The 26,546-nt window shown below is 53.4% G+C and overlaps 8 protein-coding genes across 8 annotated transcripts; 4 read left to right on the top strand and 4 right to left on the bottom strand.

Moving 5' to 3' along the window:
* Positions 1-877: 877 nt before the first annotated feature.
* B0H65DRAFT_471086 (pre-mRNA processing splicing factor 8) lies at positions 878-8,891 on the bottom strand. The gene is made up of 2 exons (XM_062827074.1): positions 3,708-8,891; positions 878-3,633 (listed from the first exon to the last, which is right to left on the bottom strand). The coding sequence occupies exons 1-2, from the start codon at positions 8,392-8,394 to the stop codon at positions 1,196-1,198; spliced, it is 7,125 nt and encodes a 2,374-aa protein (XP_062678986.1). The 5' UTR covers positions 8,395-8,891; the 3' UTR covers positions 878-1,195.
* Positions 8,892-9,490: 599 nt separating this feature from the next.
* On the top strand, positions 9,491-12,784 carry B0H65DRAFT_247002 (eukaryotic translation initiation factor 3 subunit C). Its single transcript, XM_062822417.1, has 3 exons — positions 9,491-10,101; positions 10,173-11,155; positions 11,214-12,784. The coding sequence occupies exons 1-3, from the start codon at positions 9,726-9,728 to the stop codon at positions 12,474-12,476; spliced, it is 2,622 nt and encodes an 873-aa protein (XP_062678985.1). The 5' UTR covers positions 9,491-9,725; the 3' UTR covers positions 12,477-12,784.
* Positions 12,785-14,337: 1,553 nt separating this feature from the next.
* B0H65DRAFT_444095 (40S ribosomal protein S14) lies at positions 14,338-15,137 on the bottom strand (the record flags this gene model as incomplete). Its single annotated transcript, XM_062825667.1, has 4 exons — positions 14,338-14,489; positions 14,546-14,706; positions 14,924-14,978; positions 15,053-15,137. The coding sequence occupies 4 exons, from the start codon at positions 15,135-15,137 to the stop codon at positions 14,338-14,340; spliced, it is 453 nt and encodes a 150-aa protein (XP_062678984.1).
* A 139-nt stretch (positions 15,138-15,276) lies between these two features.
* Positions 15,277-17,032, top strand: B0H65DRAFT_246964 (60S ribosomal protein L7). The gene is made up of 3 exons (XM_062822416.1): positions 15,277-15,476; positions 16,008-16,119; positions 16,308-17,032. The coding sequence occupies exons 1-3, from the start codon at positions 15,469-15,471 to the stop codon at positions 16,932-16,934; spliced, it is 747 nt and encodes a 248-aa protein (XP_062678983.1). The 5' UTR covers positions 15,277-15,468; the 3' UTR covers positions 16,935-17,032.
* Positions 17,033-17,320: 288 nt separating this feature from the next.
* B0H65DRAFT_246944 (uncharacterized protein) lies at positions 17,321-18,362 on the bottom strand. The gene is made up of 2 exons (XM_062822415.1): positions 17,803-18,362; positions 17,321-17,724 (listed from the first exon to the last, which is right to left on the bottom strand). The coding sequence occupies exons 1-2, from the start codon at positions 18,139-18,141 to the stop codon at positions 17,329-17,331; spliced, it is 735 nt and encodes a 244-aa protein (XP_062678982.1). The 5' UTR covers positions 18,142-18,362; the 3' UTR covers positions 17,321-17,328.
* Positions 18,363-18,804: 442 nt separating this feature from the next.
* Positions 18,805-20,695, bottom strand: B0H65DRAFT_246918 (uncharacterized protein). The gene is made up of 5 exons (XM_062822414.1): positions 20,350-20,695; positions 20,041-20,296; positions 19,244-19,977; positions 19,094-19,178; positions 18,805-19,035 (listed from the first exon to the last, which is right to left on the bottom strand). Exons 1-5 carry the CDS (start codon positions 20,506-20,508, stop codon positions 18,872-18,874), a joined length of 1,398 nt encoding a protein of 465 aa, XP_062678981.1. The 5' UTR covers positions 20,509-20,695; the 3' UTR covers positions 18,805-18,871.
* A 1,291-nt stretch (positions 20,696-21,986) lies between these two features.
* On the top strand, positions 21,987-23,082 carry B0H65DRAFT_246891 (40S ribosomal protein S19). The gene is made up of 4 exons (XM_062822413.1): positions 21,987-22,190; positions 22,483-22,546; positions 22,611-22,916; positions 22,975-23,082. Exons 1-4 carry the CDS (start codon positions 22,158-22,160, stop codon positions 23,019-23,021), a joined length of 450 nt encoding a protein of 149 aa, XP_062678980.1. The 5' UTR covers positions 21,987-22,157; the 3' UTR covers positions 23,022-23,082.
* A 736-nt stretch (positions 23,083-23,818) lies between these two features.
* Positions 23,819-26,247, top strand: B0H65DRAFT_559348 (uncharacterized protein; the record flags this gene model as incomplete). The annotated part of the gene is given in 8 exon segments (XM_062830129.1): positions 23,819-24,474; positions 24,515-24,556; positions 24,613-24,768; positions 24,847-24,946; positions 24,992-25,462; positions 25,643-25,765; positions 25,835-26,213; positions 26,228-26,247. The coding sequence occupies 8 exon segments, from the start codon at positions 23,819-23,821 to the stop codon at positions 26,245-26,247; spliced, it is 1,947 nt and encodes a 648-aa protein (XP_062678979.1).
* Between the last annotated feature and the right edge of the window lie 299 nt (positions 26,248-26,546).

The raw sequence follows: 26,546 nt of genomic DNA, 5'->3' as shown, positions 1-26,546 counted from the left end.
CGCAGCCTGCGCTGGAATGGGGCCGGGATCTGCCGTGACAATTTCGGATCACGGACGACGTTTCTAGGCAACGTCCGCCAAGACCAGGCCTGACTTTGCTAGTCTGTCGTTCTTTCAATGCAAAAAATCGATGCATGGCAATCGGAATCTGCGTCGGCCCATCTTGATCGGCCCAGGTGATTTGGGAATGGGGACTTTCCGACTTGGGCCAGGTGTGTCCAAGGCCAGCATCCCATCCCTGATCCATCCCATCCCATCTCATCCCGAGGCAGAGGTACCTCAGGGGTCTTGACCAGCTCCCCCCGCTTACCCGCTTCCCAATATGACCTTCCTTCCCGGCGATACCCTCCCATGCCATCCGCCTCCCACATCCCATATCTGGAAAGCAGACAGGGTATGTTCTTTCTCTTTCCTATTCATAGCTAAATTGCCGTATTACCAGGCCATGTCCCTTGCTTGTCCCGACACTTCCTCCTACCCCTCCATCTGAATACACCCTCGCGCCAGCCTTGGAGATATGTCCGCGCTTAGTAGCCTTGCTTGACCTGCAATAGACCGAAGCCACATCGCCCAATGCATAGACGCATGAAGCGTAATCTCTCGCCAACGCCGTCATCACCTTGTACAGCGTGCAATGGTTTAGCCTCAAGCATGCGTGATGGGGGAAAACGGTAACATACCCGGAAAGATTCTCCAGCACGGCTATTCCGCTTCCCGGTGCTTGGGAAAACCTGAACGGGATGCTACCTTGCATTGACCGTTCTCTCGGATTCCCGTCGTGTCCAGATACATGGGGTCTCAAAAGCCTTGGGCAACCTCCCACATACATGTCGAAGCTGTTGTCACACTGCTACCTCTACACATACTGAGTTTGAAAAGATTTCACATGTCAACAAACGTTGCGTACCAGAAAATACATGCTCATCGTTTTAAACACTAACCACTATTGCCGAGTCCAAACCAAGCGACATCCTGCCTTTATCCATGTCGTAGACTGTTAAACACGCTTTTGTGTTAAATACATATTGATGAGACGGCCTAGCCTCAAATGCAGAACGCCGTGCGAAAATATGGATGATAAACAAATGGTACACTCTCGTTATACACTCCCCTCTTTGATCATAAATTTTAACCAGCACATTCTCCCTCTCTCTCTCTTACACGCACAGACACAAACACACACTGTACCACCTCTTTAGGCAAAGTTATCCTGCCTATCAACCCAGATATCCTCCAACTCGTTGAAGCTTGAGAAGTGAATAGGTCTGTGCTGATCGCTGTAGAACGGCATCGGCGTATCCAGCTTGACATGCACCGGCTTCTTCTCCAGGCCGCCAAACGCGCTGCCCATGAAGCTGTAGTTCCACTTGCCTCCATCCGGCACCAGGAAGAAGCCCCGGAACTTCTCGCTAAGGAGGAGCTGGCGCTTCTCGCCCATGCTGGTCGTGAACCCCTGCGGCTGGTCGCTGGCCACGTCCTTGTTCTCCACGCCCCACTTGAAGCCCTGGGGCGTGAGTGCCCAGGCCGACAGCGACACACTGCCGGGCGTGAAGGAAACGGCGATGGTGAGCGTGTTTTGCTTGTCCCAGTTCGGGTGGGCGTCGAGCAGGCGCGCGTGCTCCGTGACATCCATGGCCGACATGTACGGCAGCTCGTTGCCCGACTGCGTGTGGATGATGCCGAGCGGCTCCATGTCCTTGAGGTACTCGTGCTGAGGAAGCTGGTGCGGCAGCTGGACGTTGCGCAGACCGCCGATCTGGGGCACCATGACGATACACTTGATCTCCTTGATCTGGTCGTTGTCGGCGGGCGAGGCGCCGTAGAGGTAACCGGCGACTTGGACGCGGAGATCGGCAATGGCGATGAAGCGCTTGAGGATGTTCTTGGGCATGACGTAGGTCACGTCGTCCAGGTCACTATCCACAGGCGACACGTACATGTTGTTGGCCCTGGTGCGCAGGTTCGAGGTGGCGATGGCTCTGGTGCGCCACTCGGTCTTGGAGGCGAACGTCTGCTGCTCGAACTGCGAAGTGGTCGTCACAATGATCTCCTCGCCGTGCACGTTCTGCGTCTTGGTGGTGACGGCGGTGAGCTGCTGCTGCTCTTGCTGCTGCTTCTCAATCTCCGCGGCCTGCTGTCTCTGCAGCGAGGGAGCTGAAATCTCCATACCGAGAATAATATCACGGACTTCACTGCTGGTCAAGCTGGACACATTGACATTGTTCTTCTTGCCGTAGTCGTTGAGGATAAGATCGCGGAGCTGCGTTTCAACCTTGATCCAGTCCTCATCGGAGAGCGAGGGCCAGATGTGGTGATCCTGCGTGATGACGGTCTTGTCGGGACGCAAGATGAGCTTCGTCTTATCCTGGTTAACGTGCAGGGCACGCAGGATGAGGATGAGACGGGAGAAGGCAGTGTAGGAAGAGATGCTCTTCAGCCACTCGTCGTAAAGGTTGAACAGAACCATCTGCGGCTCGGTGGCACGCAAAATCATGTCACCCAGTTTCTCGACCTTCATGGCGGCCTGGAAGGGAAGCTGCAACTCGGACGCGCGGATGGAGATGTTGGGGAAATCAAGCAAGTTGACTTCCAAAGGATCCAACAGACCCTTTCTGGTGACGATAAGCTGCTTTGGCTGCTCTTCGACGGGTAGCGATCTGATAAGGGCTGCGACTTCTTCGGCAGTCTTCCACTTGGCCAACTGTCCCAAACGCTTTTGACCAGCCCAGACGCTGGTGTGAATAATCTTCAAGAACAACTGACCGGTACGGGGGTTGAAGATGAAGATGGCACCGTTGATCGGCTTGGTCGTCAAGTTACCTTCGAAGGTCTTGTGAATGGTAACACGGTAGACGTTCGTATCATCGATGAAGAGCTGAGTCTGGTTGCTGAACAGCTCAGAGTAGTTCTGCGAGTTCAGGAACTCCTGGTTGCTCTCGGAGGCGTAGAGCTGCAGACCCTTGCGGATACGCTCACGGAGGACATAGAGCGCAGGGTTTGCCTTCATGATCTTACCCATAGCCTGCTGGATCAAGAGCTTCAAGCCTGGGAAGTATTGACCGTAGGCAGAGTACAAGTTGTAAGCCAGATCGATACCGATCATGAGACCGGTAGGAGATGGGTAGAGACTCATGCTGTCGGTGGTGTAGTCAAGATACTTGGCTCTGACGTATCTCTCAATATCGTGAGAGTCGTAGTCACCATAGCGGAGCTGAACATCAATCCAGAACTTGTTTGTCGTGGTAGACTCGATGACATCTTTGGTATCGAAAAGGAGCGACGGGCGAGTAACGTTCCACTTGTGGCTGGCAAAGAGCTGGATATCCGCGCAGGAGCTGTTCATCTTGTAGGACTTTCTGGGATGAATAGTTTCCTTCTGGACCGATTCGATGCTTAGAGCCTCAAGCTCCTGATCGAAGACCTGGCAAAGATCCATGACCACTGACTCGTGGATCTTCTGCCACAAATGGGCACGGAAGATCTGGATCAGGGAGATCTTGAGAGTAGGAATCTTGCCGTGCAAGAAGATACCAGTGAGATCCAACTGCACTTGGAAACCGACGTAGACGTTGGCTCTGTTGATGGTGGGCGACCACCAAAGCGTGAAACGACGGTTAGGAATCTGGTTGAGACCTGCACATTTCAAGAGTCAGTATATGTGCATATGATGATCAGTTCATGATAGGGAAATGGAAGGTTAAACTTACCGCTCCTCTGGGCATTTGTCAACTTCTTGAACTTCATCGACTCCTCGAAACCACTGGCCTTCTCCCAGAAGAGACCCTCCCAAGATGGGAAACCAGTTGCCTTGAACAAGGTATGCTCCAGGATGGTTTCGACACCACCAAGCGCCTGGATGACATCGGTACGGTATGCGTTAAGGTTCCAAAGTTTACCGTCGTGCCTCTGGCTTGTCCACCAGAAGGGGTTGCTCTTCATCAACTGATAGATCTTGAACTCGGAACGGGCACGGAAACCCTTGTCGAAGCTCAACGTGCTGCGGTCCTTTTGGAAAAGAGTGTTGATACGAGGCAAACCACGATCCCAGCTGTCCTCCAGATCCTCTAGGGTCAATCTGCGGTTTTGCTGATTGGCCTCAAGACGCTTCTGCGAGTATTCCGTCCACACACGCTGGGAGTCGATGAACTCAGCTTCCCACGGGATGATGTAGCGGAAGATGTTGGGGATCAGGGTTTCCTCATCGTGCGACATACCAGCACGGTAATGGGTAACTCCGAGGTCTGTCTGCTTAGACCAACGCTTGTCGCTGGTAGGGATAAGAATGTGTGATCCGGAAATCATACCCAAGCCACCGAGCTCCTTGGGAGTGTAGAAAACGGCAGGAGGGAAACGTGAGGGCATCTTGGAGTTGAGACCAATCTTGACACGAGTCTGGATTTTGGTTTCACACTTGACAATAGTGTCAAGCAAGTTCACGGTCGAAACAGCAGCCTCGCGGTAGTAAGTAAAGAGGGCAATCAACGCCGTGTTCCACTTGTTGGCAATCTTGGTGAATGTAGTCGAGCCAGACGACATGAGAATCTGACGGATCCGATTGTTGAATTTCTGAATGTCCTCTTCGGTGACTTGTAGGAAAGCGTGAGCGGTGCGTTCCTTGGTCGTGTTGTCAACCAGTGACCAGACACTGTCCTTCACAGGGAACTCATCGTTCTGGTTGCGGATCTTGGGCAAGATGCGCACTTCGAAGCCGCACATGGAGAACAGGAGGTTCGGATTGTCCCTGCTGTACACGCTGGCGAAGGTGTCTTCCCATTCAATAGTCGTCACGGATCTTGGGAGGCGGTTCTTGAGATCCCAGAACACAGCTCTTCCGAGGTTGACGTCGTGCCTCATGAGACGCATACGCGAATCTCTGGGCCAGCACTTCTTGCTCTTGTAACCAATCACGTTCTCGAAGTTGGGATCAGGCTGCTCTGTCAAGAATCGCTGGATTAAGTCGCGAGATTCATCCGCCGTGAACCTCAAGAACACCCAGATCTTGTCGATGTACCTGGTGTACAACCTAATCGGGTGTCTTGTTTCAGTCTCCCGGTCCTTGAACTGGAGGAAGTCATTGGGTGCGTGGGGAGGACCAGCGATCTCGCTGGCACGCTGCGGGCCAAGCAACAGCAGATCGAGGATGAGACCGTAGTACTGGAAAACGAACGCTGAGAACTGCAGGCCACGAATCATACCATAGCTGTTGACATGGTTCATGTCCTTGTAAGTAAGGGTAACGTTATTCTTGGCCGTGATGTAATCCGCAAGGTTGTGGTCCATAATCAAACGAAGAAGCGAGTTGAGCAAGGTCAGCTCAATCTTCTCATAGACCTTGGAGAGCTGCGTCTCAATCATGACATTGCACTCGCCGTTCGCGGTCTCCCAGACATTGTCGAGATTGTTGATGCCTTGAGCCCACTTGTACACAAGCAAAGGTGGCACCTCCGAATCGGAAGGCTTGATCCAAGCGGGGAACAGATGTCGCTGGTCAGCTTGATACCACAAGTACTGGTCGAGATAAGCATCGCTGATCTTCTCGATCGGCTCAATATCGTAGACCGGGTTGATGGTGCTGTAGTTGTCGTTCATATCGATGCCGACTTCCTTGAAAGCTCTTTGAGTGAGTAGGAAGCGTTTGATACGCTCGAGGGTGGTGCCTGGACTGTCATATGCCTGCTCGATCAAGGCCAACTCCTCACGCTGACTCTGATTCAATCTTCCCTTGGTCGAGTAAGCCTCACGCAAGCGCTCCAGCGCCAAGATAAGGATCTTGGTGTCATGCTTGTAAGACACACTGGGGAAGGGGATGGGAGAGAACTTTCTCGACTCAAGCCAGTGCACCGTAGTGGTGTAGATGGCAACAGCCTCCTCAGAAGAGACGTAGGGACCATCCTTCATGTGGTTGTGCTGGCGTTCTTGCTCAGCCTTGAGCCACAAACGCGTTAGGCGGCCAACGTTCTTCTTGGCAACGGTCTTGTCGACGGTGGCACCCCGGCGAATACGCTCACGGTTGTAATGAGCGACCGAAATCCACCAATCGGCCTTGGACTTGACGTAACGCAGAATGATGTTCTCAATAGCTGCGGGAAGTCCAGGAACCTTCCAGGGAATGTTACTCTTCCAGCATCTCCACGCCTCAGAAAGATGTTGAAGAACCGTGTTGACCTTGCTCTGCTTGATACCTTCCGGCATCATGTCCAGCAGATCAGCCATGACGGAAGCACGAAGCTCGAGATCGAAGTGAGATTCGACACGCTGCTTAGTGACGGTCTTGGCAACTCCCTTGCTGTGACGACCCTCGAACTGACGGGAGAGGAGGTTGCCGAGCCATCTTTCAAGAAGGGGGATGATACCGCGCATGAAGAAGAGCCACACACGCCATGCCGGCGCCCAGAAACCGCAGCCTGGACCCTTACCAACCGGGCCGGCGTTGAAGCGATAGTAAATGAGATGCTTGAGATCCTTGCAGGAACGGATCTGGTGCATCAACTTGTACTTGTAACGATACATACCGGTCAACTGTCCGACGTGGTTGAAGGCATACAGAATACCATCGGCAAGCTGGAAGGCGTCAATGTTGCCAAGACGGTACTGTACCTGGGCATCGACAATGAGCTTGGTCAAGCGCAGAATTTCACGCATAAGATGGAAGGCATTTCCGAATCTGGACTTCTTTCGCTCCTTGGTCGTCAACGTCTTGACGGGCTTCAGGTTGAAGTTGTAGTCCAAATGGAGATATGTGAGGTTCTTGCGGTGGATAAGCAGGTTAAGCATGTTGAAACCCTGTCGGCAGACTTGCAAACCGGCTTCAACCCAATCGATCGTTGTCTGCTGGAAGAACTTTGTCTGTTTCAGAGTCCGAAGCAAGTTTTGCTTCTGAAGAGATTTTGGATGCTTCTTGTGCAGCTCATTGAGGACGTAGGTCTTTAGAAGCTTCTGGTACGAGACGCGCACCTTGACGGGCTGCTTCGGCGGGCAGTGCTCCAAGTACCAATGCTTTACGAGAGGTACATCCTGGGCACGAACCATACGTCCAGAGCGGCGGTCGAAGGGGAACGGCGCCCACCAAAGCTCGATGGCCGATGTCGTCTCCTCCGTATACAGCTCTTCCTCAGCCATGAAAGGCTCGACGCCAGCAGGCAGCTCAAACGCCTCCTCTTCCGGCTCCTCGATGTTGCCAGGTCCGAAGAGCTCATCTTCATGGCTAACTGTAAGGTTCTTGGGGGCAACAGCCCGCGACGAAATCGGGTTGATGCTCGTGTCGAAGTAGAACGCGGGAAGGTTGTAGTCTTCTGTGCGCGTATAGACAACTTGAGGGTATGAGTGGACTGACAAGTGGACGCTTCTCGGAAGTGCATTGTAAAGATGGGGGTAAGCCACACGGCACTCCGTTCGGATAGGGTTTCTGAAAATGATGCGATCCATAGCATTGAACTCGCCAAAATCCTCATCGTTAGGGTCAATGTCCTTGTAAAGTGGCTCGAAACGAGGCCCGCCCGGTAACGCCACATTCAAGGCCTTTGCTGTGAGGAAACTCTTGAGCTCGAAGAGGTAGTAGTAGTTCTTGTCGACAACCTCAGACACCAACGGCCGGCTTAGACGGTACAAACTCGCCATTTGCGGCAGGGTGAGATTCCACTTCTTGTAGCTGGGTCCGTTGACGTGGGGCGTGTCGAGAAGCGGCTTGTGGTCATAGAACCACTCATAAATTGCTGCTTCTTCGTCCTCATCCAACTCCATCTGAATGGGTTCAAGCGGCTCGACATCCTCGATGTTCTCGGACCAGGAAAGGGGCGGTTCTTCGTCGTCGAAAGGCGGAAATCGCATGCGCTTGAATAGTCGGCGGTCGCTCTTTTCCTTGCGCATTACCGTCCACATACTGGCCCATTGTGCAAAGAAGACGGGCTCGATGACTCTCGGGATCTCATTCACGAGGGTCAGACAGCCGTTGACGTGATAGAGAACCTTGACCTCTCTGGCAGCCTCCCAAGGCATGGGCATGTTCTCGAGCAGCTTCAGCACAGCATGGGGCATGAACTTGAGCGCACCGAGATAGCTGCGCTTGTCACTGGTGTACTTCTTCTGCGAAACATCTCCAATATCCTTGACGATCTTCCGCAAGTGCTCTGGTGGCATGTCGGCCTTTTCCGTCTCGACGAACCCGCCCTTCCTCTTCTCGCCGAAGCGATTCCCCTGCATGCGAAGCCATTCCTTCTTCTTCTGGGCAAACTTGGCGACATGGGGGTCGGTTGGTGGGAAGAACCCAGGCGGCGGCGGTGCTGGGAGGGCAGGAGGAGGTGGGAGAGAGGACGGAGGCGGCGGCGGAGGAGGTGCTGATGGCGGCGGAGGAGCGCCCCAGCCGGGGGGAGGAGGAGGTGGTGGCGGATAGGACATGGTTCGATCTTTGCTCTATGATGCTTTGTTGTTGTTTATGCGGTTGTTTTCGTCGTAGTCGTCGTCGTCGTTAGAGGAGTACACTAGTAGGCGTTGGTGACGAGATAGATGGTTGGATATCGTGAAGTCGCCTGTCCGCGCGATGGCGGTTTGCAGTGCGCGTGCGTCGTCCCAAGGCCTGTCTTGCTGAAGAAAAAAAAAAGACGGGCAAATATTAAATTCCCATTGATGTTGGATGAAAAAACGGGCGTCCGTCGACCTCGCACCGAATCGCAGCGATGGTCGATCAAGTTGAGAATGGGGACGTGGATGTTGTGGTTGTGATGTTTGTGGTTTGATGGTGGCGCCAGGATGCTGGCGTTGACGTTGGCAGGTTCGCCTCGCTACGAAAAACTTGAACAGCCTCGCGACGGCGGCGTGGGCGGTCGATGAAATTCAGAGGCCGGGGCGGGAGGTCCAGGTCCTGGCGCGCCAAACGGGGAACCTGGTAGCGGGACTCTTCGCTGTGCAAGTGCTTGTTGGCAGCTGCAGCCTAGCGTCCGCTGTTAACGAAGAAGGCCTGGGCTGTCACTTCCAGATTTCGTGGCGAAACGTCTCTTCACTGTTACGCCCTGTAACTTTCAATACGCGACCCCCGTTACGTAGCAGATCTGGCTTGGCAAGCTTACAGCACGTCAAAGATGCATGTAACCGAGTATAGCAATACATATCAGTCCAGGTAGCTGATACTTGAAGGTGGGGCATCAGCTAGCTGGCTGTTTGCGCCCAAGTACCAAGACGACACCTCGGGTGTTGAATCTCATCGTGAGGCTTGACAAAGCAATGCTTGATATTGTTCCCTCACTCCGCTTTCAAAAGTGCACACAAGAACCCGCCCATCTGGTTCAGTTGACAGCTCCCTCATGCGAACATCTGCAAGGTTCAGACCTCATCTGGATCGTCTGGAACTCTGATCTCCAAGTGGAAGCAGGTACAGACAGTCAACTTAAAAGTTCAGCCTCCCTCCCCCCCCGGAGCAGGTATCCTCTCCCCCACACCCCTTGCTCGGATTAAGTCATACCCAATCATTACAGCGCTCGAGGCCCAAACAGCTCCGCTCGATTCGCTAAGCCCCAAATCGCCCCCACCAAAACGGCCTTTCAGTGAAAATTAATTCTTTGACCCCTCTGTCCGCCTCGCCGCAGCCGGGTTTTGCTTTGCCAACCATCCGGACCATCACCACTTCCGTCCACCACTCCAAGTACCCATACCGGCAACCCGGACTTCTGCCTCGCGCCCATACCCCCGGAACCCGCATATTTATCCCGAGTCCATCGAAAGAGACCGCAACCATGTCTCGTTTCTTCCGCGGCGGTGACGACAGCTCCACCGACAGCAGCTCCGAGGAGGAGGAGGTCTACACTTCGGAGGAGGAGGAGGAGAAGGTTCAGGCCGAGGACGAGTCTTCGTCTGAGGAGGAGTCTGACGAGGAGGAGAGCGACGAGGAGTCCAGCAGCGACGAGGAAGAAGGCGCCAAGAAGAAGGGTGCCTCCCGTTTCTTGCAGAGCGACGACGAGGAGTCCGAGGAGGAGGAGGACGAGCAGAGCGACGATGAGGCCACCACCAAGGTCAAGAGCGCCAAGGACAAGCGCTTCGACGAACTCGAGTCCACCATCAGCCAGATCCAGAACGGCCAGAAGATTAACGACTGGAGTCTTATCGCCACTGGTTCGTATATCCTTCATGCATATATACGCCCTCGATCTGTCTTGCACTGATGCTTACTTCCCCCCGTTTAGAATTCGACAAGCTCAACCGCCAGGTCGTCAAGCTCCAAGATGGCAGCAAGGCGCCCAAGTCCTACATCAAGGCCATTGCCGACCTTGAGGACTACATGAACGAGACTCTCGCCAAGCAAAAGGTCACCCCCAAGAAGATGAACGCGACAAATGCCCGTGGTCTCAACGCCGTCAAGCAGCGCATCCGCAAGAACAACAAGGACTACCAGACCCAGATCGATGCCTACAGGAAGGATTCCGACGCTTTCATGGAGTCGGATGATGAGGTTGCCGCGCCCAAGGTTGTTTCCAAGGTCAGGTTCGAGGCTCCCGTCGTCAGCGCCGAGCAGCAGGAGGAGGACGACAAGGGCTTCTCTACGGTCGATTCGCGCGGCAAGGTCGTTCAGTACACCCCCGAGAGCATCCTCAAGCACCTCCGCGCCATCATCGAGTCTCGCGGCAAGAAGAACACCGACCGCCTCGAGCAGATTAAGGTTATGGAGACCCTCAACAAGGTCGTCCCCATCACTCCTTACCAGAAGATCCGTGTCCTCCAGACCCTTATTTCCGCCCGCTTCGATCTTGGTGCTGGTGGCGCCGCCCAGATGCCCTTGGACCAGTGGAAGGCCGCTGAGCGTGACCTTGCCTCTCTCTTGGAGATCCTCGAGAAGGAGAAGGACCACGTTGTTGTTGAGGGCGCTGAGGAGTGGGATGATGATGACCATCTCCCCACCATCCCCGAGGGTGAGAAGTACCTCAAGGTCCCCGGCAGCGTTGTCTCGCTCATTGAGCGTCTCGATGACGAGCTCACCCGCTCGCTCCAGGCCATCGATCCCCACACCTCCGAGTACATCGACAGGCTGACCGATGAGGGCTCCCTCTACAACATCATCTTCCGTGGTCTTCTTTACTACGAGCACCTCCGCAAGGATGCTTCCCTCGAGGTCCCCCAGGAGAGCTTGAACCGCATCATCCAGAGGCGTTTGGACCATGTTTACTACAAGGTATGTATAGAGATCATGCTGGAATACTCAGCCGCCCTTGCTAACCATCTTCTTTCAGCCCGCCCAAGTCGTCAAGATCCTCGAGGAGAACGCGTGGAAGCAGGTCTCTGCCGAGGCCGATTCCGAGATTACCCCCCGCAGCCAGTCCGGCGATGCTGGCAAGCTCATCAACATCCTTTCCAACTACCTGTTCGAGAACAGCGAGGGCATCATCCGCGCTCGTGCCATGCTTTGCCAGATCTACTTCTTGGCTCTGCACGATGAGTACTACAAGTCTCGCGACCTGATGCTCACCTCCCATCTTCAGGAGACCATCGCCAACTTCGATATCGCCACCCAGATTCTCTACAACCGCACCCTCGTCCAGGTCGGCCTTTGCGCTTTCCGCAAGGGTCTCGTCTACGACGCCCAGAACACTCTCCAGGAGATCTGCGGCAGTGGCCGTCAAAAGGAGCTTCTTGCTCAGGGTGTCATGATCCAGCGTTACAGCCAGGTCACCCCCGAGCAGGAGCGCCTCGAGAAGCAGCGCCAGCTTCCCTTCCACATGCACATCAACCTCGAGCTCCTCGAGTGCGTCTACCTCACCTGCAGCATGCTCCTCGAGATTCCTCTGCTCGCTCAGACCGGTTCTTCGCCCGATGTCAAGAAGAGGATCATCAGCAAGACCTACCGCCGTATGCTCGAGTACCACGAGCGCCAGATCTTCACCGGTCCCCCGGAGAACACCAGGGATCACGTCATGCAGGCCTCCAAGGCCCTTGCTGCTGGTGAGTGGAAGAAGGCCACTGACTTCATTCACAGCATCAAGATCTGGGACTTGATGCCGAACACCGAGGATATCAAGACCATGCTCGCCAAGCAGATCCAGGAGGAGGGTCTCCGCACCTACCTCTTCACCTATGCTCCTTTCTACGACACTCTCGCCATTGCGACCCTCAGCTCCATGTTCGAGCTCGACTCTCGCAAGGTCTCTGCTGTCGTCAGCAAGATGATCAGCCACGAGGAGCTCGCGGCTGCTCTTGACCAGGTCACCGAGACCGTCATCTTCCGCAAGGGTGTCGAGCTCAGCCGTCTCCAGAGCTTGGCCCTCACTCTCTCCGACAAGGCCAGCTCCCTCATCGAGACCAACGAGCGCACGCTCGAGCAGAAGACACAGGGCTCCGCCAACGCCTTCTCCAGGAAGGACAACCGTGGCGGCGGCCAGCGTGGTGGTGGCCAGCGCGGCGGCAGAGGTGGCGCGAGGACGGGCGGCAACCCTCAACGGCAGGCCGGTGGTACACAGTTCACCGGTGGTGCTCTGGGTAATGCGGTCCGTGGTTAAAGCTCTGTGGAATAGGGAAATTGGTGGTTTTCGTTTTGCTATTGCATTGGGCTTTGGTGTGTGACTAAAAAGCAATTCTCCAGGTCTTTTAATGGTGCTATCTCCCATGAATGTGTTGCCCCATGGTTAGACCCAGCGAAGTTTAGTCTAGAATCATAGGTTCTCTCGGTTTAATTTGTGTTTTTGGTTTGGGCATAGCTTCACTCAAAATTGCGCGTTTGGTCTTTTCTTCATGATGTGTCAGTTTATCATATGAAATTGTCTGGGCATGAGTGTATAATGTACACCAGGTCAACCTGAGTAATCCTACAGCCAATTTGAAACGAGTAATCCTTAACGAACAGGTTCTCTATCTTTCATCTGAACGAAACTTGGTTTCACGGCTACGAATCTACATAGTAGCTACTTGGAAATGTGTAGGATAAGCCCGTTAGAAAATCGTGATCATTCTTCTGGGTGAGCCACACCGAATCAGCGTTTACACCCAACTGACTTATGATGAGGCGTCATGATTTGCATTGTGCATTTTACCATTACTATAAGCTCATGGCACCGATTCTTCGAAGATCTTGCCATGTTTAGAGGCTTCAAGTATCAGACGTGGATACCACCGGCTTTGTCCACAAACTAAACGCCATATGGCAAGTCTTACTTCCAACATGACCAAGAGCAAAGGCTCGATTGAGCCAACTGTACAAATCCAAACATGTGAAATAATGTCACAGACCATGGTTGGCAAGTTTTCGTAGGAAGTCTGAAACTTCTCATACTCACCATGTCTTGGTAGAGCCACCTGCCTTAAGGGAAGTTTCTTCGTGAGCCCAGCCTGCTCCTGATTGTAATTCGAGCTAACAATCTATCCGTGTCTAGCCTGACATGGCAAGGGATGGTCAAGACCACGGGGGAAGCCCCTGTGCGAGGTCTGTTCTCTTTCTACATGACCGCCTGCCGCAGATGAATTGTAGGATGGGCTAGACCTAGGCAATTTCCTGGATCTATCCTCGTGTACCTATTGCGGTCGAGTAACTGTGTCAAGCAAGAATATGAAGCAGACAGAAAGAGTATGGTGTATGTTCCGCCTTGAAACGGTATCCGTGGGTAAAATTGGATGAGTGACGATTTGGGCAAGTACTCGTCAAAACCAATTGGAAATGGAACAGGAGGATAAGAAGCAACATGTCTTCAGGTTAATGTACGAGCTGGGAGCGAGAAGCACTCACCAATACTTGTTGCCGACTACCCAACATTATCCGTTGGTATGAAGTACCTAGCGTGTATGTTCCCAGCTAGTTGAGTGCTCATCATTGAAGTGTGATGTGGAATACGTCACAGCATTTGCAAGACAACGTCTTCGAGCTGTTTTGGATAGACAGCGGTGAAGCCATATATGGCGAGTGACGAAGTTGTCAGAACAAATGGCGGGCGAAGGCGGACATGATGCCCCCAATTGGAGCCTCATGTTCAAAGCGTAGTCAACACCAAGAGACACACTCGAGCAACGCCTCATGGGCAAAGTTGTATAGGATGGATCATAGAGCAATCCCGGCTGCCTGGGTGTAGACTACACGACTACGCGCCAAGTGGATTCACGAAAGCAAGCAGACATGGCATAGGTCACTTGGGACACACACGAAAGCCAGGCTGCGATCTGAGCTGCCGGTGGCAGCGAAGGGGGTTTTTTGACTCCCATCTATATTCATCTGCTGCAGTTGTGCCAAAAGCAACATGTGACAAGCCAGATCATATGGAGACCAGGCAAATTAAGGCCGTTCTCCTCGTAGTTGTCAACGCCACAGAGAAAACCAGATGATGACCGTTTTTTCTTTTCCGCCCAGAAGCCAGGCAGCCACCCTCTGATAAATCAGAGACGGCGACCACGACGACCACCCTTGCGACGAGTAGAGTCGGAGGGGGTGGGGGTGACGTCCTCGATACGGCCAATCTTCATGCCAGAGCGAGCAAGGGCACGGAGAGCAGACTGGGCACCGGGGCCGGGGGTCTTGGTGCCGTTACCTATAGTATGTTGTTAGCATCAATTATGTGTTTGATGGGACCAGGGGGATACATACCACCAGTGGCACGGATCTTGATGTGGAGGGCAGTGATGCCGAGCTCCTTGCAGCGGGCAGCGACGTCCTGGGCAGCCAACATGGCGGCGTAGGGGGAGGACTCGTCACGGTCGGCCTTGACCTTCATGCCACCAGTGACACGGCAGATGGTCTCGCGGCCACTGGAATCACCCAGAATGTTAGCCTCAGAACCATCGTTATGTTTGTCTTCTCGTCGTCAAAGTTCACGATTCTGGCGGTGGAGCCGGGATCCAGGTGTCGCAGGAGTCGCATGGAAATTCCATAAGTCTACTCCCTCCTCTTTCCCTTGGAACCACCAATTCCACCCGCCAAAAATCGATTCCTCGTCGCGAATGTTTCTTTCAAGAGGTTACGAACCTGAGATCGGTGACGTGGACGAAGGTGTCGTTGAAAGAAGCGAAGATGCGAGCAACTATTTCGATTGTCAGCCTCCCATTTTGGCCGAATGTCGCTGTCGGAAAATCGCGGTCGCAGGTCGAAACTTACCGCCGAAAACGAGCTCACCCTCACGGATCTGAGGGCCAAGGGAGATGTTCTCCTGAGCGGGACGGACGGCCTTCTTCGGGGGCATCTTGACGGTTGATCTGGTGTCTTGGACGTGTGGTGTTGATACTGTCAAGTGGACGATCTCCAGTTTCCCAAAAAATTCGGCGGGGGTAGTTCGACTTCGTGCGGTTGAGAATGCCCTATCGAATTGGGCGGGGAAAGGTGGCAGAAAGCGGAGCGCAGGCACCAAACCTGTCGGACAAACCCTAAATCCCCTTGGCGGCCGAGCTCCGTGCGGCCCCACTGTTCTCAAAATTTCGCGGGCCCTACTTAACGATCGACCAACGCCTTTTTTTCTCTTCTGCTCGTACTTCGACATCGAATTCTGGCATCGTCGCAGATCGACCACCGGCACCATGTCTACGTATGCCAACCCCGATCCTTCCCCTTGACGCCAGAGGAATGGTATCGTCGCGTGTTCCAGGAACAATCTGCGGATAGTCGTGGTCCTCTCACTGGGTGTCTTTGGCCTGTCTTCTCGCGGAGCAGCCATCGCCCCAGCTCGATCCCTCTCATGATTCTCCCTCTTTCCTCCAGGCCTTAGACCGACCAGGCTTGCAGACTGAGAGATGTCTCATGGGGTGTTGGGGCTGAAGGTCTCTGGCCTTCTCCCTTAAATTCATCGCTGCTGCGACAGACGAACTTGGACAAGAGTGTGAAAGCTCGAGTCTTTGCTCTCCGTCACAGTTAGCCCACCTTTCGGACACTTGTTGTCCAGGTCGTGCTTGGCTGTGTGATCCTCACGCTGAAAATGCTGAGCGCATCTCTCCAAGCTACACCAAGCTGTCAATCGAGTCAGCCACGAGAGAATGCCGCACTTGAGCAGCAGTTCTCCACCGGCGCTCTACCACATACCTCTGGTATGCTGGACCTCGTACTAATCTGAGATGTTTAGTTCCGTCCCCACCAAGAACGATGTCCTGGTCCCTGAGACCCTCCTGAAGAAGCGCAAGTCTCAGGAGAAGGCCCGCGCTGAGCGCCAGGCCGAGATCGAGAAGAAGAAGGCTGTAAGTATTACCATCGCTTGAGCTTCCCCCTTCCAGAGGACAACATGATGCACAACATACCATAGCGACTAGGTTCGCCGATGCTGTTGCTAAATACCATCTTTCGGGTCTGACATAACACCTCATCAATGGACTATTTGAACTGCCTTCTAGCGTTCTGGACTCGTTGCTGACTGTGTATCAAATAGGCCAACAAGGAGAAGCGTGGCGTCATCTTCAAGCGCGCTGAGACCTACGTCAAGGAGTACCGCGACGTCGAGCGCGAGAAGGTCCGCCTTCACCGCGCCGCCAAGCAGGATGGCTCTTTCCACATTCCCGCTGAGGCCAAGCTCATCTTCTTGATCCGCATCAAGGGTATCAACAAGATCCCCCCCAAGCCCCGCAAGATCCTCCAGCTCCTCCGTCTTCTCCAGATCAACAACGGTGTCTTCGTCCGCGTTACCAAGGCCACCGCTGAGATGATCAAGATCGTCGAGCCCTGGGTTGCCTACGGTTACCCCAACCTCAAGTCCGTCAAGGAGCTCATCTACAAGCGCGGATACGGCAAGGTCAACAAGCAGCGCGTTGCCCTCACCGACAACTCCATCATTGAGGAGAACCTCGGCAAGTACGGCATCATCTGCATGGAGGATCTCATCCACGAAATCTACACCGTCGGCCCCAACTTCAAGCAGGCCTCCAACTTCCTCTGGCCCTTCAAGCTCTCCAACCCCACTGGTGGCTTCCGCACCCGCAAGTTCAAGCACTTCATTGAGGGCGGTGACCTCGGCAACCGTGAGGAGCACATCAACGCTCTCATCAGACAGATGAACTAAATGCAATTGGGGTTTCGTTGAGATAATACGAACCTTGTCTTGGTCGTTACGGATGCATGGTGCTCGGCGTTAATTGGGAAGCCATAAAGGCCGGATGGGAATGAATGCAACTTTGTCGTTTTCCGATCACAAAATCTGGTTCACCGGTGGATTCGTGATCCTAGCCTGCTCCGTAACTGGCCCTGACTCGGCCCAATGCTATCAAGTTTAATGTCTACATATATCGCTTCCGCTCGTGATCGCGTGCCATTAAGTGACGTTTATGATGAACAAGGAAACGCGAAACGCCTTTTTCCCCGCTCTATTATGCAATACCCAGTAGACCATGCCTGCTACTCAATATGTCACGTAACAATACACTTGACCGTAGGCCCTTGATTCCATACCCGGCCCCTCAGATCTTGATATCGAAACTCGTACCGCAACCACAGTTGCTCGTCGCCAACGGGTTGTCAACAATCTTGAACTGGGAACCGATCAACTCCATGGTGAAGTCAACCTTGCTACCCTTGAGCAACTCCAGCGACGGCCCATCCAGGATAATCTTCGGTACCGTCAGATCGGAAGACGACGGCGCTGGGCTGTTATCGGGGTAATAGCTGAATATCGTATCGTCTTCGCGAATCTCTGATTCCTCCGCGGCCTCTTCGGAAACAGGCAACTCAGGAAGTTGCTCAGGCAGAGTGACCAGTTTCATGAGGTATTGGAAACCGTGGCAGCCGCCGGATTCGACTTGGATGCGCAGCGCGAGGTAAGGGTTGGAATCTTTGGTCATGATCTCTGAGAGGCGCTGTTGCGGCGGTAGCACATGTTAGTCAGTCTGTTCGCTAGCACAATGAGGGGAAGAAGGGGCCTAAGGAAAACGAACCTTCGCTGCCCGCTCTGTAATCTCCAACACCATCTCGTTCCCATCCTCGTCGTTCTGGGGGTTAAATAGCGTGTGGGTTGCCTTGCGTGGGGCCGTGGTGGTGAAGAGGCGCTTGTTGGACTGGCTTGAAGACAGCGATTGTCTCGCGCGCCATTGTGTCTTGGAGACTGAAGCAGCAGCTGGAGCGGTCGCTATCCTCCTGGCGACGCCGTGGTGGGCGCGCGCACGCAGGGGGAGTAGGACGTCGGCCAGGATGGGGGACTGAGCGGTTCGGCGCATGCTCAGTTGGACGAAGAGGCTCGCTGGTGCGGGCGCATTGGCGCAGCGGAGGGGTGGCATGACGGCGGCGGTTGTGTAGAGGTATTAGGTGTTAGTTGGTAGTGGTTTACTAGGTTCGTCGGCGTTGCCGGAGATGGCGCTTTGTCGCGGTTTGAGTGCTAAAATCGCCGTTCCGGGAGCGACTGGACGGGAGAGATACCGACGGAGTTCCGGCTTCAGGAAAGTCAGGTCAGACACAGTCACTTTGGCAGCGAATTTTCGGGGCGGCGCATGATGTCAGGTCCGCCTGCGACCGGTGTCGGGAACCGTCCGCTGATGCGACGGGTGGGCAGGTGGCTAGCAGCTGACAAATCAGGGGTATCTTCGTCCCGAACAACAACTTCAGGGTCCAGACAACGACTTCACTAACAACAACAATACAACATTAAAAGGCAGAAAATACTGAATTTTGGGACTTGAGAACCATCTCGTGCCAAGCAATGGAAACTCGATGCCTATGCGCAAATATTTTCAATGACAAGCCAAGAACCAATCTTCTACAAGATCAAGTGTCTCCTCAACCTCGGAACCATCAGATGGGAACAGATCGGTCGTTCTTCCATAAAATATCAGAATTCTTCTCGCCTGGAAATTCCCAAGACTTTTATAAACGGTAGGGTACAGTTCAACAAGTGAAATAAGTGTTGTACAGGTTGCCAATGGGCACAATCCCTCATCTCTTCTCCCCAAGAGCTGTTGGTTCGAGGATTATCACGAACCGATTCAAACAACTCCCTTGAGAGTACAAGACCTAAAAGATGGAGAACAGTTGGCTTCCATCGTCGGGGCATGCTCCTGAATCCACCCTCTCATTGCCAGCAATCAGGCAGGTTGAGCCCTTTTCACTTAGCGGTGCAAGAGCAAAGCTAGTTGCTCCATTGAACGGGAATTGCTGTCCGGTGCTGGTTTCACCCTCTGTTTGTTCATAATTAGCAAGCCGTCATCTCGGTAGAGCATCTTTGTTTCAACTTACCACCAGCGGCACGTCCACCACAGGAGAAGAGCATGACTGTGTCACCAGTCGCTCGGCGCCCGTCAAAGTTGAGGCAACCCTGAGTCTACATATAGCACGCATGGTTAGCCTGACACTCGTCTTCACCAAGCCATCGAAGTATGAACATACCAAAGTGCTAACAATCAAAGCAGCCTGTGTCCCGCTGTTGTCCTGTTGATTATGTTTTCCCGAGGTGAGAACATCCCACTTCTCATTGGGCGATCCAGTACACTCCACCAGTTGGATGGGAATCAAGTTCTCGCGAAAGTCGCCAGCAGTCGGATCAATAAAGAGACATCGTCCGTCAGGGCCCCTGATGGAGACATCGCTGAAAGCGCGGGTGGCCGTATCATCTCGTTGGTGAGACTCTGCAACTGCCGTGGGCTGCAAAGTACCGCCTGCCCGCGAGACCGGTACAGCTTCGGTCGGGTTGAAGGTGGGAATGCCGCCGTTTCCGGAACTGCCTCCTGAACCTGAACCCGACCCGCTGTCCGGAGACGAAGTGACGGATGCCGTGGCCGTGGCATCAGCTGTCGTGGTGACTTGAGTGGTGAAGGTTGTCGGCTGTTGTGAAGTGGTGCTACCACCTCTTCCTCTCGTGGTGGTGCTCTCTTGTGCGTCAGTATTTCCTCCGGTGCTGGTATCCCCTCCCGTGTTAGTGTTTCCTCCTCCGTTGTTGTTTCCACTACCGCCGCCGTCTCCAAAGGTAAACGACTGGTTAGAGTCGCCCGAGTCGCATGGTGCAACGTTCATGGTGTTGCCTGAGACTGTGAAGCAAGTGCCGTCTTCGTTTTGGGGCTGGAAGGAAAGAGGTCCAGATGAGCCGTTAAAGGCAAATATCTGGGAGTCAGTGACCTCGCCACCTAGGAGATGTCAGCGCCAAAACGTCTCTGCTGTAGGGTACTTCTGCAACGAGTGTTGCTTACCACCATCAGCTCGGCCACCGCATGAAAAGAGAATAACTTGGTTTCCAGCCGCTCGGCGGGGATCATAGTTGAAGCAGGCTTGTGTCAACGTGCTCACCACGAGCATACCGCCGTCTCCGGAGATATGCTTGCCGCTCGTGATAACATCCCACCCCTGACCATCGGTAGAACCGCAGTCGGCAACCTGAATAGGGGTCAAGTTTGCCCGAAAATCGCCGGACAGCTTGTCAACGAAAAGACATCTCCCATCTGATGTCTGTTATCCAGTTAGCATTGGTTGTTTTAAAGCCTTATACTTTGTTTAAGTACCTTGATTTGGACATCGGAAAAGGCACGGGTAGCACTGTCGTCTCGCTGTTGGGCTTCCGCCGTAGCCTCTTCGTTGAGCGAATCGACTGCTCTGGGAAGCAAAGGACTGGCTCTAGCAATCGCTACTATCGCGAGCATAGAACCAAGAGAGGCGAGCATGATGAAGGAAAAGGAAAGTCAACACTTTATTGACTAGTGTGAAGGTGTTCAAGAATGAATAAATCAATGTAATGAATACAATATCTGTGCAAATAAAGGTAAACCTGCCAGCAGGTGAAGAAGGAATGTCTGCAGTAAAGACAGAAACAAAGTACACTTGAAAAGAAAGAAGCGATGCCAGTCACAAATTGGGCCTGAAATCGCGGACGTTCAACCGGAGGGAATAAGGGCCTATTTATTCCAGCCCACTCGGACAAGAACAGATACGTTGTTCATGAGAGACGCAGGGTCAAGGCATTAAGCGCTTGTGGAGTGATTCGGCGTACTCGTCGTTACGTTTGGCCCTTGTTCGGGACTGATCCTTCAAATTTGCGATGAGTTTCAAGCCGCTTCTAGCGCGTCCTGTGAAGTCCTATGTAGGTACCCATGTAGAAGATCTCTTCACACGTGGCTTTGACATGTTGTCGTGGTATTCCCAAGACCTTCAAATTGGGTTCTCAGCCGCAAGCCTGGAGTATGTCGTTTCGGGGAAGGCAAATCCAAGTTTACGGGGCCTGTGACCGGGCCGCTCAAAGCGCCGAGGCTGGTGATGGGGACATGGTTGTGTTAGAGGACTGCAGCAACCTGGTCATCACTCGTTGTAAAGCTAGACGGCTATTACTTGCAAAGTGATCAGTGTCCGTGATGAGGTTGATAGAGGAATCGAAATTGTCATGATGAAACCGTGCCTGTTAGAGATACCACGAAGCCGGCGTTAACGAATGGCAGCGACTCCAAATCTGGAGACGAGCTCCCCGGTCATTGGCAAGGAAACATCCACGAGCGACGAATTGTTGTGTAACTCAGCCCCCAACCATCCCTTCCATTGGTTCGATGATGCAGGAGGTATTCCTGTGGCGGCATGGGCGGCTCGCGGATCTGGAATCTGGAGATCTCCCGAAGAGACAACATCATACGTGTAGGTATTGTAATATCCCAGTCTATACGACATATTTCGAAGCGGATATCTGAGGATGTAATTTGTATATAAGGCATACTAGGTTTTCGTCTTCCCCTTGACTGTAGCGGAGACAAGCCACGGCGCGAAATCATGCTTGCTCAGGAACCTGCTGAGGTCACTAGCCAATCGTGAACTATAAGGTACCTCGTGTGCTATTGATGACGAGCAACCTGTGTTGTTGAAGAATGAGTGAACGAGTGTCCATGACGATGATTGACCGATGCGTGAGGTCTAGACTTCACATGCTGAGATAATGGATTTGGATGAACGGACTCTTTCAAGTCAACAAGGTTGTGAAGTGGAGTGGAACGGAATGCGGAGTCCGAGACGCGGGGATGATCCCAAACATTTTAGACGCTTCTGTTCTCCACGGCTTGCTGTATGCCAAGAGAATCTGGCCAGTCGGGAATGGGGTTAGGGTTATTGTAGCTGTGATTTCGAGGCGCTCCCGCTAGGCGAGCACTGGCAAGGTGCAAAGGGCGGAAGGGCCACAGCCCTAATCGTTAAGGCGGTGCTGGCCCGTGCAGTCTCAATGCCAAGACTTCCCTCCACCTAGAAAATTTCCACCGCTGGCAGCTATCGCGACTCTTTGCACCACCGAGCGAGCAACTTCAATTAAGTCGGCTAATCAACCCAACCAACCGTCAAAATGCCTGGAGGTGTCACTGTTCGGGACGTCGAGGTAGGCCACTACAGATCTCCGTCTTGAGATCTCCTCTGCGGCCGAACCAGAAACTTCAAATCAATCGATCGCTGTCCGAGTCCGAAGTCGATCGGCTGGCAAACGCAATTCTGAGCCCTCAAAAACGATGAGCTGAGCTGGAGCTTGCCGAGCTGGCCGGCGATCACGACGACGAAACACAACCAGCGGGCACGACAACAACAAAAGAAGAAAATGGGAGCAGGCGCGAGGGGGTCGAAAGACTTCCGATGACGGAATCATTGCTAATACGGTATTTTTGTGTGATATGTAGCCCCACAAGTTCGTCAACGCCTATGCTGCTTTCTTGAAGCGCCAGGGCAAGCTGCCCGTTCCCGGTAGGCTTTGAATCCCAAAAGATTTCCCCAGATGAAGAGGCAGCCGGCTAACTCGCGATAACAGGTTGGGTTGACACCGTCAAGACCGGCCCCGCCAAGGAGATGCCCCCCCAGGACATCGACTGGTTCTACGTCCGCGCCGCCTCCGTTGCCCGCCACGTCTACCTCCGCAAGACCGTTGGTGTTGGCCGTCTCCGCCGCGTCCACGGCACTGCCAAGAACCGTGGCAGCCGTCCCTCCCACCACGTCGAGGCCTCTGGCTCCGTTGACCGCAAGGTCCTCCAGGCCCTCGAGAAGATCGGTGTCCTCGAGCACGATGAGGAGAAGGGTGGCCGCCGCATCACCCAGCAGGGCCAGCGTGATCTGGACCGTAAGTTTGCTCTTGGAAACAGTCTTGGTTGAATCAGGCGCTAACACACATGGTACAGGTATCGCCCAGACCGTCATTGAGGCCGATGAGGAGGATGACGAGTAAATTCGTCACTAGATATCATGAATAATATCTAAATCTTCCCCTTTCACGAATACGATACCCGCAGTTTCTGGAGTGAAGGCTTTGCGTCGCATGATTTCGTTTTCCCGGTAGCATATCAGGTTTCAGGCGTCAAAAATGGATTGCTTCTTGGTCATGCCTCGGGTTGCTGGTTTTTCGAATATCGTAAACATCCCAGTGTGAAATATCACCCCTTTACATCCAGACTCTTTGTTGACTCGCCTCTGCTTAGTGCCAGTGCCATAACTATGACCCATCTTGCCCATTGCATACACCCCTCACTTTGTCGTCCGATCTTTCAAAGTGAGGCTTGCGAAGTTTGCTAGGATACGTCTGTTCCCTCGTGTTACATACCATATGCCGGAGAGAGATAATTGGCAGCACTCTCGAAGCTCGCGCGTTTCTCTCCAAACTACAATCAATCCTCTACCATCCATCTTGCCCACGCGTCACATTCCACTTCTACTTTGAAACCGGGAGAATCTATCAGCAAGATCTTCTGTCGGAGCCAACCGTCTTCATTCACTTCATCACCACCCTCTCGTTGGAGCAATAGTTCCTGTATCACGTCTATTCTTATTATCTATCGTGCTTAGTAGAAGCCAATATCATTTTCAGATTCTTACTGTCCCGCGGTTCTACACAAAACAACTTTCGTGAGATCCTCATCTCGGTGTGCTGTCACCTTGAGCTCACAGAGTCGCGTCAAGATTCTCACATGACGACTCACAGGAAGTATCGATACGAGGTTGAATAGATGTATCTCGTTGTCATCCAGCATGGAGCCCTCCGAGTTCATGACCAAGGCGCTTGGCCTACGCCCAATACATGAAGCTATCCTAGAAGGAGACCTCAAAAGGGTCAAGCGGATCCTTCACCAGGACAAGAGCGCCGTGAACACTCGAACCATCAGAGATCAGGTCACCCCTTTACACTTAGCTATACTCACCGGTTCCCTCTCGACAGTCAAGCTGCTTCTGCTATGGAAGGCTTCCTTCAGTATCAAAGACAAAAAGGGGTATACCGCGCGACAGTACGCTCGTTCGGCAACTTTAAGAGCAAAGAAGTTGAAGCAATACGAGCGACTTGGATGGCAGCCAGCCAAAAGGAGGGACAAAAAGGCTCGGTTCATTTCAACCATATTCCGCGAACCCGAGGCCCTTCGAGCTATCCTTTCCACGAATGACCACCCCCTTTCGGGCTCCACAATCTTGACAGACGGGAGGAAGTTGACAATACTACAGGAGGTCGTCACTACGAGTCTGGCGTTCCCGGTCCAGAATTCTACCTGTGGCTTCATCGCCTCTTATGGGTCGGTCGTCCCGCAGATGATGGCAGTAAGCGGGTGGAAAGACGAAGGGGAGTCATCGACGCAAGGAGTCCTTCCCAATGCAAAAATGACCGCTCTAGTCCGATATGCCTGTCAGGTCATGGAGTTCAAACTATATATGCAACCCTACGACTGTCCGGGAGAGTGTCGTTCCCCCGGAGCATGTTAGGAGGTACATGGCATCACAGTACGTTCCCTATCAATGTGCTTTTGACTTATTACCCCTCTACTAACTCGTGCTAGTGTTGAAAAGCAATTGTCCACGGCTTGGGTGCTGAAGTTGCTCCAAGACTTCCTGCAGACCAGCGACTTGGCTCGCATGGCTGAGCTAAAACAAGTCGAACTATCCTCCGAGCGATCCAAGGCCAAGATCTTCCTCAACCACAGCACATGCGGCAGGTAAGTCTGCTTCCCACTTTACAGCTCCATTTCAAACTTGGAGGCACGAACTGCTTTGCTAATGTGACACTACCACAGTTGCCTAGGGTACTTGGCCAAAATCCGTCGAGTGACCGGCGTCACATTCGCCGTCGAAACTATCCCTTTCGTAGTCCCCGGAAGTCGAGCCAAGTCTACCGTGTGCGCCAACTGAGCCGGCTGCTCCAATCCTGCTGCTATACAGCCAGGCCCGTCGTCGGCTGCCCGGGAGCCAACGCCCGCCGCCGAGGCAGATACAGAAGTTGCAGAAAGGGATAATGACTACGAAGAACTCGACCGGCAACAGGAGATGGATGAGAATGGACCGATGGTTGACTTCGGGTCGCTAATCAACGGGGAATATAACGAGGTTGAGGATGAACAACCAGTAAGCCCGAGAGCCGACGACGAAGCTCAGGTGGAAATGCAAGAAGAATTTACGACACCGATCAGACCAAAGCCAACCACCGAGGCAGCTCGCCGGCAGGTCGCTGCTTCTAGACGGCTCCAAGGATTGCTGGGCACCTCTCCTCCGGGTCATTGGGAGGTATTCCAAGGGCAAAATTTCTGTGCCAAACCGTTGAAGGGAGTCAGGAAACGTTTAGGACTTAACAAAGAGGAATTCAACCAATTTCTCGAAGCACAGTCTCCTCGGCGCTTTCTGGGATCACCAAGAGTTCCGTTAAAATCGATCGCGTCCCGCACAACTCAACCCTCATCAGCCCGTCTACTCGGTAACCCGCTTTCCGCGCCGGAGGTAGACAAGTTATCCGATCAAAGATACAGCCTATATCAGAAGGACAACGAGGAGAGGTATAGCTCACAAGAAGGTGGTGACAGGCCTTATATGTTACAGAAGGGTAGCGAACAGCCCTTTGACTCGACCCAGGCCACCACCAATTCGTCAACGTCTGCATCTTTACTCGACCCTATATCAACCATAAACGGCCGTTCGGGTTTTTTCCAGACTCCAGTTCCTGTAACGGCCCCTTCACTGGCTACAGCTCCGGCTCCGTCGTGTTTGCCGTCGATAGAAGCCTCGGTGCAGGGACCTCGGAATCCCGAACGTCTAGGTCAGACCGTTCAACAACCGCCGCCTCGCTCCCCTCCTCGCTTGGAAGTATGTCTTCCACGCCCAAGTTCATCGGAAAGGTCGCAGTACAGGATGATACCGGATGACGAGCCCGGTTCTCCCAGTGCGCACGTTTCAACTCGGCCTCCCCCTAAGACGACTGTAAAAAAGTCCAGCAAACAACTAAACTTGAAGAGGTTCAGCTACCGGGAGAGTAGCCGCCATAGAGATATCTATCCACGTCTATCTGGACCTCCGGCTTCTTCTCGCTTGTTGCAACGCCTCAAACTGGGGCAGTCGAAGGGCTTAGCCGGTAGAAAGGTGGTCGATATGCCCGCTGCCCCTGACAAGGTCAGTCTCGCAGCAAAGATACGACCCAGCAAACTTAGAAGGATTCAGGAGAGGAGCGTGTTTGCCAAAGCCGTCAGGCGGTATCAGGAGAATCGGCAGAATGAACACCAGGCGGACAACCAACAGCGGGGCGAGCATGAGCCACGGCAAGAGCCAAAGCAGCAAGAGTACGAGAAAGAGCCGATGCAACATGGTGGGCAGCCTGTGACTCCAGAAAGATCCTCCGATAATACAGGATCTCGACAAGTCTTGAAATCGATCGAGAGAGCTGTCTCCGCTGCTCCATCCTGGGACGGCTTTAGTCCTGAGACCCCCATTTGCCTGGAGTAGCGCGGCC

This window comes from Neurospora tetraspora (assembly GCF_033439725.1).
Source record: "Neurospora tetraspora strain CBS 560.94 chromosome Unknown B0H65scaffold_6, whole genome shotgun sequence".
Classification (NCBI taxonomy): domain Eukaryota; kingdom Fungi; phylum Ascomycota; class Sordariomycetes; order Sordariales; family Sordariaceae; genus Neurospora; species Neurospora tetraspora.
This window is presented reverse-complemented; position numbering and strand designations above follow the sequence as displayed.